Here is a 12,964-nt window from a genome sequence, read left to right as displayed (position 1 = left end):
AAAAGTGAACCCACTAGAATCAATATTTTTAGGTCTTTATTCACTCCTTCACTCCTCTTTGAAAAGATTTGCAGAAAGTGTTCGTATAGATAAAAATGCAACTGTTAATTGAAAGATGAGGCTGGACATGGTGGCTCATGCCTTATTCCCAGCACTTTGGGAGTCTGAAGCAGGTGGATCACTTGAGGCCAGGGGTTTGAGACCAGTCTGGCCAACATAGTGAAACCCCATCTCTACTAAAAATACAAAAATTAGCCTGGCATGGTGGTGCACACCTATTATCTCAGCTGCTTGAACCTGGGAGGGGGAGGTTGCGGTGAGCTGAGAGCACGCCATTGCATTCAAGCCTGGATGACAGAGCAAGACACTGTATCTCCAAAAAAAAAAAAAAAGAGAGAGAAAGAAAAAGATGGCATTAATTTGGTCAATTCAAAAGTCAAAGTAGTAGAGATTGGTTTACTGGGATATAGTATATTCCTTATATTTATCAAGGGTTTTCAGCAACACTGAGAATACTTGTATCTGTGTTTTTGTGAAGGTTAAATGAGATTAAGTGTTGAAACAACCGGTAAAATATAAAGTACTATTATAATGTTATGGAACTGAACTGCAGAGCTAGAATTTCCTTATTTTTATATACATTAAATTTTAAAAACCATTATAGGAAGATTTCCTTGATTCTGAGCAATTTACAAATTTTGCTACTATAATACGTAACTCTTAAGTAGCTATTCCTTGCATCCTGAAAGACCCTAAGTTTAAGAGGTAAGGAGGCAGTCTCACCAGCCTCTCAGCTGGGCCTCACAGCAATGGGAAGGGCAGTCATAACCCTGTGGAGTGCAGTGGTCTCTGGTGGTCCTTGGGCATTTCCTGTAACTAAAGCAGGAACTCGGAGTTTGCTGAGCTCTGACTGCCCTGTGTGCTTCTCATTCTGCCTGCTTCTCTTTCCCACCCTGCTCTCTGTTCAACACTTCACTCTTGTTCTTACACTGTGCCAGACACTGGGCTAAGCGCTTCATTTAATCCTATTAACCCAGTACAATTGGAACTTTAACTTCTTTTTGAAATTCAGGAGATTGAGTTTTAGCAACTTTGACAAATTTGCCTAAGGCAATACAGCTAGAAGGCAGTGGCAATGAGGACTAGTAACCCAGGCAGTTTGATTCTAGAGTCCCTACTTAATGATCTTTTTATTATACCACCTTTCTCCTTCCTTTTACTGTTTACCTTTTTTTTTTCTGTCTAATCCTTTACTTCTCTACCTCCTCTTTGCTTTTTCTCCCTTAAAGTTACCAAAAAGGAAGGTTTGGTTTGGTCCACGATGTAGTACTTTATTTTATGAAGTATTCTTCTTGCTGGACAGGTCTCTTAGGCCAGGCCAGTGTATCACATGGTACAGGGCATAACAACCTGATAGATATAATCAATCGCCTTTGGTTGTACTCAGAAGAAATATGAGGCCTCCCATGAGAAGCAGTCACCTTGTATGGCCTATTTAGCATAGTAGTTCTCTAGTTTACAGGAGAGAGTGAAAGAAAGAGAGACAGAGCATGTGTGTGCACACCTGTGTGTGATAGAGAGACATTTGAGTGCCTGCAAAATTAGTTTATTGCTGAAATGGTTTATCTTGTAAGCAAGATTATTTTTAAAACTTAAATCTTGGGTGGTTTAAACTGTGGCTTAAAAACTAAATATTTTAGATAGTCTCTATAAAGATATGTTCATTTAGCTGCTGTGGATTAATAGGCGTTAAAAATACATATGCACCAAGTAGAAACCCTGAGAGAGAGCAAGAGAGAGAGAGAGTGTGTGTGTGTTCTTCATATTCAGTGTAAATTTTGACTCAATTCCAAGTCAAGCAAGATTATATTGAATTCAGCTTTACTGTGCAAAAAAAAAAAAGCGTCTGCCTGAGTGTGCAAGTATAGTAGTGAGTTGTAAAGTTGGTAATAAATGGATTTTCTGTCCTGTGCTTTAATGTTGTTATATTTTACCCCTGTCCCCCAAATAGGGTAGGTGGCAAATATTCCATTTATGGAATAGTGCCATTTTATACAGTTTGATTCTTGTCAGTATTTCTACATCAGACTTTGTGCTATGGCTTATTAAAAAGTAGAATGTTTATGTATTTAAACGGATAAAATTTAGAATGATTTTAATTCTAAGGTAAAATCTGCTCCAGCCCAGAGAGAAAAATGGCTATTTCATATATGAATATAGTATTTGTAATCCTCTTATTTAACGACATACAAGTTCTAGAAGTATTTGTACAGTTTAACAATTTTAACAACTCTAACAATAATAGCAGCTGGCATACTTTGTACCAGTTTTTGCTGTAAGCCTTTTATATAAATCCTCTTTAAAACCACCCTGTCAAGTATAAGATAATAATTTGACATGGTTGATGAAGCAACTGATGGGGAAAAAAAGAGAGGTTAAATAATTTGCCCCAAATCTTATACTTATTAAATGATGTAGCCAGCATCAGAACCCAGTCAGACTGTAGACTAGAGCCTGTACCCAACCACTCAGCTTTTCTATTTCTCACATACTAGTTATATAACTAGTAGTGGTCAGGTTATCAACCTTCTAGAATCAGTAATGTTTTCTCTGAAAAAAAAAATAACTTGAGAAGCAGCTCCTGGACTTTGAGAAATAAACAAGAAGAATAGCTAAAGACTCAACAGTTATACCAAATGCACCACAATTAGTTGATTCACCAGATAGAAGAAAAGGAGTACAATCATTGGTTTTCTATGTCTGTAAGACCAACCTTTTTATTTGGAATTTAAGATGCTGTAGTTCTCTGTTATCCAAGGTTTCACGGGTTTTAGTTACCTGTGGTCAACCACAGTTGAAAATAGGTGAGTACTATACAAGATATTCTGAGAGAGACCACATTCACATAAATTTTACATTGTTAAAATTGTTCTGGGGTGTTTTTGTTTGTTTGTTTGAGATAGAGTCTTGCCCTGTCATCCAAGCTGGAGTGTAGTGGCTCAGTCTTAGCTCACTGCAACCTCCCCATCCCGGGTTCAAGCAATTCCCTGCCTCAGCCTCCTAAGTAGCTGAGATTATGGGATTACAGGCGCTCGCCACCAGGCGCGGCTAATTTTTGTTATTTTAGTAGAGACGAGGTTTCACCGTCTTAGCCAGGCTGATCTTAAACTCCTGACCTCATGATTCACCCACCTGGGCCTCCTAAAGTACTGGGATTACAGGCATGAGTCACTGTGCCTGGCCTGTTCTATAATTAGTTATTCTTGTTAATCTGTTACTGTGCTTAATTTTTAAATTAAACTTTATCATAAGTATGTATGTATAGGAATAAATAGTATAGTCATGCATCACTTAACTTCAGGGATGCATTCTGAGAAATGCATGGTTAGGTGATTTTGTCATTGTATGAACATCATGGAGTGTACTTACACAAACCTAGATGTTAGAGACCACTACACACCGAGGCTTTGTGTGGTACAAACCTGCAATACAGTGTATTACTGTACTGAATAGTATAAGGAAATAGTGCTACAATGGTAAGTATTTGTGTGATAGGAATTTTTCAGCTCCATTGTCATCTTATGGGACCACTGTCATATTTGTGTTCTGTCTTTGGCCTAAGTATCCTTATGTGGCACATGACTGTATGTATAGAGTTCAATACTATCTGCCATTTCAGGCATCTGCTGTGGGTTTTTGAAGTATCCCCTGCAAATAAGGGAGGACTACTTATTCCTCCTTATTTTTGCAAGTGGGAGAAAAAAGGGTTAAGAAAGAAGAGTCAAACGGAAGAGTACTCTGCCAAAGAAGCAGTGAGGATTCCGGGAGGAATGTGAGGTTGTGGTCTTAGCAAATAGGCAGTGGACTAGAGAACCTACAGCAACGAGACCAAGGCTTTCTACCTGGTGAGGCAGGAGCAGTATTTTTGAGAAGACTGTGGGATCATGGACAGGTTGAGCTCTGGATTCTCACTAGCAGACATACTATCCAGTACACACTTCCCTCTGATCGTCACTTGGCTGGCTCTTTTTCATCATTGGTTTCTCCGTTCACTTGCTAATTTCTTAGGCCTTCTGCAGCTTCCATAGCTGAAATAGTTCCCTAACACTCTTTTTTTTTTTTTTTAAATTAAAAAAAATTTTTTTTTAAAAGACAGGGTTTCACCATGTTGGCTAGGCTGATCTTGAACTTCTGACCTCAGGTAATCCACCCACCTCAGCCTCCCAAAGTGCTGAGATTACAGGCATGAGCCACCACACCCGGCCAGTTCCCTAACACTCTTATCTCATTACCCTGTTTTACCATCTTCATATGGTTTGTTAGTCTTTGAAAATTACCTCGTTCATTTCTTTGTTCGCCCTTCTGTGTTCCCTACTGTCTCATGCTCACTGTCCATTGCCATTTATCTAATTCTAGAAGAGTGCTTGGAATATAGTCGTTGTTTGATGAATTTATTTTAAAACAAATTTCAGTAAAACCTGTTTTATCGAAATTAATTTTTCAAGAATTTGTGGCTTTCTGCAGATTCATCCATGAACCCCAGGTTAAGAACACTTGTGCTGTGCATTTACTTCTTGACCCTCAGTAATCCCAAGGATGCCAGTGTGGGGGCTGTAGGCATGCCCCAGCCAAGTTCAAGTTGGTATTCCTTGAATAAAGTAATGTAGTAACATGCCTTGGATCCTGTGCTATATCTTAATTCTTCATTACTTGTAACAGTATTAAAAGGCAGAGGCAAAAGTTTACCTTATAAGTACTCAGTAAGTTTTTCTGAATGAATTAGCAAGGCATGTGTTGTATTGTAGAAATATTTGCTGGTCATTTTTTATTCTTTCAGCTAGATGCTTGAAGTAACATATACCTTTGCTTTTAAGTCCACATTGCCAGGAGAGCCCAATGATAATTACAAATTTATAAAATCAATAGTCCTTCTTAGATTCCGTACCTATTTCAGACTCTTACTAGAGTTCACTGACAGGAATTTCCTGTTGATATATTTAGGATCTAGAGAGTTTAGGTTTTGTGTGTGTTTTGTTTTGTTTTTAGTATATGTGTTTGCAATCTAGTTATTAAAATGAATTTTTTTCATTTGTTGCAGTGTGGTAATTCAGGATAAATTGAGACCATCTGCCTGCCCATTGCTTGCTTTTAGGTTTTATTAGCCGATATTTGGTTTTTCACTGTAGGCCACGGTGGACTCTGATGTATTCCAGTCTAGATTCTACACAAAAAGCATTTCTAAACTGCTGAATCAAAACGTAGGTTCAACTCTCTGAGATGAATGCACAAAGTTCATATATGTATCTTTTCAAATCATGTGAACAATTACCTTGCTTAAGGGAGGAAAAATGCATTTGTCAATTATTCTCTCTCCTGTTATTCCAAGAACTATATAAGTCAAAGTTCATCTCATTTTTTACTTTGGATCCAAATAGTGTTAAATAACTATATCTAAATAGTATACACCTGTAATCATTTTCATCTATGAGTTAAAGTTAAATAGTTATCAACTGTGATTGTAATAGTGCCTATGTAATACAAAATATTAAATAAACCCCACATTTATTTTATCTACCCAAATGGCAGTGACTTCATTTTTCTCTATGCTTCCTCTTAATGCATTATTGTTTATATATCATGACTCAACCTCTGTTCCCTTGCTTTTGAAGCACTGAAAAATAAAAATTAACAGAAACATGATTAATTCCAAGTACAAGTGAGAGGAAAATTTAATTAATGTGTCATCTGTCTTGTCTTCTGTAAGATTTTTAGAAATCAATATGATCAAGAGTGATATGAATCAACTACATCCTTATATTCCTTGTGGCAGTGTAAATTGGACTAACTTGTTAAGGAAATGATTTAGCTATAGGATCAAGAACCAAAAGAAGTCTATGCTCTAGGGCACTGCAATTCCACTTCTGAAAATTTACCTGAAATAATTTAGAAGAAACTAGTGAAACAAATTATAACACTGGGAAATAACCAAGTAAATTAGGCAGATGCATTCTTTAGGAACAAACATTTAAAAATCATTTCTGAAGGCTGACAACATAGAGGATACATATAATATTGAATAATGAAATATAAAATTTTATTTTTTATAACCATTGTATGAGATTGAGATTGTGGATAAAAATGAAGCAAACCCAAAAGATAAAAACTGAATATTGGTTGTAGGATTGTGGGTGTATACTGTTTTGGTTGCCATTAGATAATTTATTTAAAACACACTAGATTGGTCAGGCATGATGGCTCACACCTGTAATCCCAGGACTTTGGGAAGCCAAGGCAGTGGATCACTTGAGGTCAGGAAGAGACCAGTCTGACCAACATGGTGAAACTCCATCTCTACTAAAAATACAAAAAATTAGCTGGGCGTGGTGGTGGGTGCCTGTAATCCCAGCTACTCTGAAGGCTGAGGCAGGAGAATTGCTTGAATCTGGGAGATGAAGGTTGCAGTAAGCCAAAGTCATGCCACTGCACTCCAGCCAGGGCGACAGAGTAAGATTCTCTCAAATAAATAAATAAATAAATAAATAAATAAATAAATAACACTAGATTGACCAGAATGGTTTCTTGTATTTTTTCTTACGATAAAAAGTTTTATAGGCAAAATAGAAAATATCATTGCGTACATAGCAAACTGTAAAGCATTCTGCATAGTAATTGATGGTACACAGGGTAATTCCCATATTTGAAAAATTGTTAAAGGAAGTGATTTTTCTAGAGTTTTGATTAACATTTTTAGTTTCTTGAATTATCTGTGCTTTTGTTTGTTCTTATAATTAGAGAAAATTATTTTTATATAGGTAACAAAGTCAAATCAAGGCTTATCAGATTGAGAGTGTACCACATACAAATATTTCAGGTGACAAGATCAACTGTATAACATTTTGATGGTTGTCATACTCTGTTTATATTTTTCTCAGGCTCTATCAAAGAAAGCAAGAGATGGAAAATTGTTGCCTGAAGAATACCAAGGAGGGTCTTTTAGGTAAAATTTAAACTCTTAATTATCCATAGCATCAAACAGATATAAAAGTCCATGTCAGCCTTTCATTTATCTGAAATATTTTTTTAAATTCAGTCTAAAAATACTTTATTTAGACAACAGAATATGGGGAAATATTCTTCAGACTAGTCAGGCTTTCATATTAAAGCTGGTAGGAACCTATCAGTGTTGAACTAAACATTCGTTGGACATTGACTAACATGAAGTGATAAATACTATGTACTCTTTAGTATCTGACCTCTACAATATCAATGTCTGTGATATTGCTATGTGAAACAGCCACTTACATGTTATTATTGCAGTATATAATACTTGTATAAATATACCAGAATCCATTTTACTGTTTATGGGCATTTGTGTTGCTTCCAGTTCGGTGCTATTACAAATAATGGTGATGTGAACATTCTTATTGGTGTCTTATGGTGAATATGTGTACACTTTCTGTTGTATAGACCTAAAAGCAGAATTCCTAAGTTAGAAGCTTCAGTCAATACTGCCAAATAGTTTTCCAAATGGTTATACAAATTTATACTTTCATCAGCAGTCCTGAGAATTCCTATTGCTCCACATTCTTGCCACTGTTAATGTTAGGTTTTAAATTTTAACAATTCTTGGAGTGTGTAGTGGTACTCTTTGTGGTCAGTGATGTGCAAATTAGTGATGTCGAGTACTTTTCACTCATCAGCCATTTGAGTATCTGGTAATTCATGAGATAAAGTACCCATTGCAGTCCGGTGTCCATTTAAAAAAAATGATGTATAGTTCTTATTTCCAGATGCACGGTCCTTTGTAGGATGTATATTGTTTCAAATACCTTTCACACTCTGTGACTTGCCTTTGGGGCTCTCTCTCGGTGATTTTTTTAAATGAATGGAAGTTCTGAATTCTAATGAATTCCTTTTTATCAGTATCTTTCTCTATAGTTGACATTATTTGTTTTCTATTAGGATATTTTGCCTATCCCAGAGTCATGAAGTTACTCTTCTGTGTTATCTTCTGAAAGCGTTTTACTTTACTTTTCACATGTAGATCACAATTCATCCGAAATTGGATTTTGTATATAATGTGAAGTTCAAAGTTGTCTTTTTTCCCCATATGGATACTAAGTTTGAACTGCATCATTTATTGAATATTGATCTCTCCTTTTTCATGGCCTTAAAAAAGTGATTATATAAGTATTGGTCTGGTTCTGTGCAGTTTTTTTTCATCGGCCTGTTTCTCTGTCTTTTGTTTACTGCCACCAAGCTACAACTCTTGAAAGCTGATAATGAAGTCTTCCAATTTTGTTTGTCCTCAAGATTGTGTAGAGATCTTATATATGTTTCATTAGCTTTATTCTTTGGTATTTTTTTTATACTATTATAAATGGTATTGTCTTAAATTTTTATTTTCTAATTATAGCAACTTGGCTATAGAGTCATTTGCCACTTTATGATGGGGATATGAGAAATACATAGGCAGTTTCATCACGCAAACATCATAGAGTATACTTTCACAAACCTAGATGGTATAGCCCACTACACACCGAAGCCTTATGATGTAGCCCATTGCTTCTAGACTACAAACCTGTACAGCATGTTACTCTACTGAATACCATAAGCAATTGTGACACAATGATGAGTATTTGGGTATCTAAACATATCTAAACAGTTTAAAATATACGGTAAAAATATAAAAAATAAAACATGGTATACCTGTTTAGGTCACTTACTGTGAAGGGAGCTTGCAAGACTAGAAATTGCTCTGGGTGAATCAGTGAGTGAATGAAGGCTTAGGACATCACTATATACTACTGTAGACTTTATAAGCACTGTATACTTAGGCTACACTGAATTTATTTTTAAAATAAAGTAATTGCAATATGACATTTTTCACAGCTATGATGCCACTAGGCAAAAGGGAATTCCTCAACTCTATTATAATCTTATAAGAGCACCATTGTATATGTGATCCTTTGTTATGTGAGACATGACTCTAGATATAAAATGGGTTTTTTATATTGACCTTTTATCTGATGACATAAATAAATTTACTTATTACTTTTACCAGTTATCTGCAGTGTCTTATTTTTACTAAGTACACAATTTATTTGTGAACACTAAATTTTTCCTGTTTTCAGTACTTATATATTTTTTTTCTTGCCTTACTACACTACCTAGTAAAATATATAAAATACATGCTTCAGGAAAAGGGGATTTTGATAAGGATGTATCTCCCTCAGAGCTTTTTGTTTTCTCTCTAGTATTTCCAACTTGGGGATGTTTGGCATCGATGAATTTACTGCAGTGATTAACCCTCCTCAGGCCTGCATTTTGGCTGTTGGGAGGTTCCGACCTGTGCTGAAGCTCACTGAGGATGAAGAGGGAAATGCCAAACTGCAGCAGCGCCAGCTCATCACAGTCACAATGTCAAGTGACAGTCGAGTGGTTGATGACGAACTGGCAACCAGATTTCTTAAAAGTTTTAAAGCAAACCTAGAGAATCCTATCCGACTTGCCTAATCCTCAAAGATAAGTTGGTGTTCGGCTCAGTTGATTCGGTAGTTTTTACCAAGAAACATACGTTATAGAAAGACAACTAGGTATTTAAGTATGAAGTGGATGAAATGTTTATTTAAGGTGAAAGTATTTGACCCAAGGTGTCTTCATTTTCAATTTGGGTTTAATGTTATAAAATAAATGATGATAAATTGTAACTCATAAAGGAAAGAGAATATTTGGTTACTCAAATCCATTTTTAACCTCTGGTGCTGTATAAAGGGAATATTAAACTAGATGTAAATCAAAGTATATGTTTGACTCATTTGAGCATTTGAGAATATTTGAGAATGTATGATACATGTAAAATAAAAAAACCTGTTATAACTCTACCATAATTGTGTTGAAGTTAGAAGTGATCTTCAAAGAGATACCCATTAACTTAGCAGTGGGGGACCTCACTTTTACAAGCACTGCTCCAGATATACTTGAAGAATTTAATATGTACAGAAGTTTATTCTGGATAATAAATAAATAAGGATCACACTGTGTTGGGGTTATGGCAACATTATTGAATTTTTATGTACATAAAGCCATATGTTTAGGGTGGTTTCTATCTGTCTTGTTTTTCACTTATATAACACTGTGAACTTCTAAAGTGAAAGAATAAAAGAAGCATGAATGAAAAGAAAGACATTTCAAAAAAATGGTTCAATGAAAAACTATAGTTAAAACATAAAAACATATAGAAAGGTTTACCTTTCTAGGTAAACCGCTCGCCTTCATCTTGAGTTGGAATATATTTAAATAAATTGTGTTATCTCTTGCCAAACATTTTGTTATTTTTTATTTAAACACAAAATGTCGTTTCTTAATGCATTTAGATAGTTTTGTATTGTGCAATAAAATGTGAGAAAATATAAACATTTCTATTGTATCTTAAATGTTCAGACACAAAAGTTTAGTAAACCTTGATTAGTAGTTTTTCTAGAACACCTTAAAAGGGGCTCTACAGGAAGAAAGAAGGAATTTAAAATCAGTATGACATTAGGAAAGTAACTGTTAAAAAACAGAAAAATTTGGAAAGAGAATAGAAGACTTATGAAACCCAACAGATGAGAACTACCCTTTTTATTCCATTAATAATATGAAATTTTCACTAATTATTATAAAGTTTAGAAGAGCTTATTTCTCTCTACCCTTTTTAGTCCATTAATAATAAGAAATTTTCACTAATTATAAAGTTTAGAAGAGCTTATTTCTCTCTTTTGGCAACTCTGCTCTAACTGTCAAGATAACTATTTAAATTGGATGATAATGAATGATAATTTAATTAACTTGTCACAAAAAGGTTCATGTTAGTGTCGGCTGACATGAATCACCAGAAGAAAGGCTATATGGTACAAGTTGTACAGTATGACATGATGAATAAACCCTGACAAAAGAGCCTTCTAAAATATTAGCACCCTAGTGTATTAATTGTGAAGAAAATGCTTAATCCAACTATTCAACTCAGTTTCACAAGCGATTTAAAAAAAAAATAGTCTTCAAAACATTTGTCATATTAGCAATTATACCAAAAATTATAACCAAATGCTATTTTCAAAATAATTTTTATGTTACATTATTTCCATGTCGGTTTTAATTGAAATCATTTGAATTTTTTTTGTTTATTTGGTTTTGCTTTTGTTCTGTTTTCCATCAGACAGTCTTAGTCTGTCTCCCAGGCTTTTTAAGTGCAGTGGTGTGATCACAGATCACTGCAACCTTGACCTCCTAGGCTCAAGTGATCCTCCTGCCTCAGCCTCCCAAGTAGCTGAAGACTACAGGCATGCACCACCATGCCCAGCTAATTTTTGTACATTTTTTTAGAGACAAGGTCTCACCGTGTTGTTCAGGCTGGTCTCAAATTCCTGGACTCAAGCAATCCACCCACCTTGTCCTCCTAAAGTGCTGGGATTACACAGGTATGAGCTATTGTTCTGGGCCATTGTTTTTGTTTGTTTGTTTTAATTTTTATATCTGAGGAACAGAAGATAATGAGGCAGCCATAAATAAGCCTGGCTGAGAGTTCTTTTCATGGACTGACATACATAAACAATAGTGCATCTGTTTCCCTTTAGGTGAAATGGAAGTTAATATTTACTCAGCCTGCCTTAGAGAGTTGAACTGCACAAGGGAAGTAGCTGTGTAAATTTATTTTAATTCTTCATGGACCTCATAACCAGGCTTTTCATATAATCAGCTGCTTCTCATGGTTTGACTTCTCAGCTTTTGGTACAAATTCTTGTTCATTCTAACCAAAAATATTTTCTCTGATATTTCTGTACTGATTGATGAGGTAGTTTATGTAAGGAAGTTTTCATTTCTAAAAATAATTTTGTTGTGGTTTGAGATCAAAATGTAACACTGAGAAAGGAGTATGGTATACTTGGTTTGAACTGTGTGCTATACTGCCAGGCCTCTTCCACATTATACTACTAATTTATTTATAATAGATAGGTATCACACTGAGAGGAAATAAAAATAAAATTTTCTGCCTATTCTTTTTTTTTTCTTGTCTGAATGAGAAAATGAGTAAAATATTGGGTCTACTTCTAAAGAAAAGGCAACACACATTCCAGTTAACACTTGAATGTGAAAATGTCAATGACTATTAGAATTCGTAGGTCAAAATAGCTCTGCTTCTCCCTGATTGCAATTTTTAGTTACATTCACTATTTTGTGCCAAATTAAAGTTGTTGATATACGACTGACCAGACTCCTTGGTTTGAAACATTACTAAGAACTTCATATATATATTGTTATAGGTATTTTATATAGCATCGAATGAAACTCTTTTTTTTCTTTCTTTTTTAACCAGGGGAAAGCACGAACGCAGTCCCCCACTACCACAAATTATACAGTTGAGTTTCCCACATTTGGGGAAATCGCAGGGGTCAGCACATCCGGAGTGCAATGGACATGCCTCACCCTGGGAAAACCACCTTTGTGATCATGGTATCTCCCCTGCCATGTAAGTATATGTCAAATGAAACTCTTATTTTTAGATTTTTAAAAATTTTTTTGCACCTTTGACTTAATTTTATACTAAATTGTATATGCCAGCCTACGGGCATGATGCTAAATATAAACCTATTTCTTGGTTAAGCTTTCATTGAAAGATAGGTGGTGCTGTAAGTTAACATATTGTAGTGAAAGTGTGGAAGAAAAGTTAAAATGGCACTTAAATGTTAGTTTTCAAGGAAAATGTGTCCTCATTACACATACTGTGTCATGATGGACTTTGTCTCCGGTGAAGTGAAGAAGTGAAAGAATCAAGTGTATGGCCAGTAAGAATTAACCATTGATTTAAATAGGATGCTATTAGTGGGAAACTTTTACTGATGTTTGAAGAAGGAAGTAACAGTACAGATTTACTTCTGTCAGTCTGGCCCTAAGTGCAATTGAGTAAGTCAAAACAGGGAGAGGA

General features: G+C 35.2%; 1 protein-coding gene and 1 non-coding gene across 2 annotated transcripts in view; one reads left to right on the top strand and one right to left on the bottom strand.

Moving 5' to 3' along the window:
• Positions 1–10,101, top strand: part of PDHX (pyruvate dehydrogenase complex component X) — a 76,223-nt gene extending 66,122 nt beyond the window's left edge. Inside the window, exons 10-11 of the mRNA XM_012452337.3 lie at positions 6,933–6,997; positions 9,258–10,101. Coding sequence (XP_012307760.2) covers positions 6,933–6,997; positions 9,258–9,516 — 324 coding nt within the window. The 3' untranslated portion in view covers positions 9,517–10,101. The remainder of the gene's footprint in view (positions 1–6,932; positions 6,998–9,257) is intronic.
• A 2,251-nt stretch (positions 10,102–12,352) lies between these two features.
• Positions 12,353–12,516, bottom strand: LOC135270351 (U1 spliceosomal RNA). The gene has a single exon (XR_010338506.1). It is a non-coding gene; the product is annotated as a U1 spliceosomal RNA (small nuclear RNA).
• Between the last annotated feature and the right edge of the window lie 448 nt (positions 12,517–12,964).

This window comes from Aotus nancymaae, unplaced genomic scaffold, assembly GCF_030222135.1.
Source record: "Aotus nancymaae isolate 86718 unplaced genomic scaffold, 86718_ANA_hifiasm-v0.15.2.pri h1tg000059l, whole genome shotgun sequence".
Lineage (NCBI taxonomy): Eukaryota > Metazoa > Chordata > Mammalia > Primates > Aotidae > Aotus > Aotus nancymaae.
The sequence above is the reverse complement of the archived record's forward strand: the minus strand, read 5'-3'. Positions and strand labels throughout refer to the sequence as shown.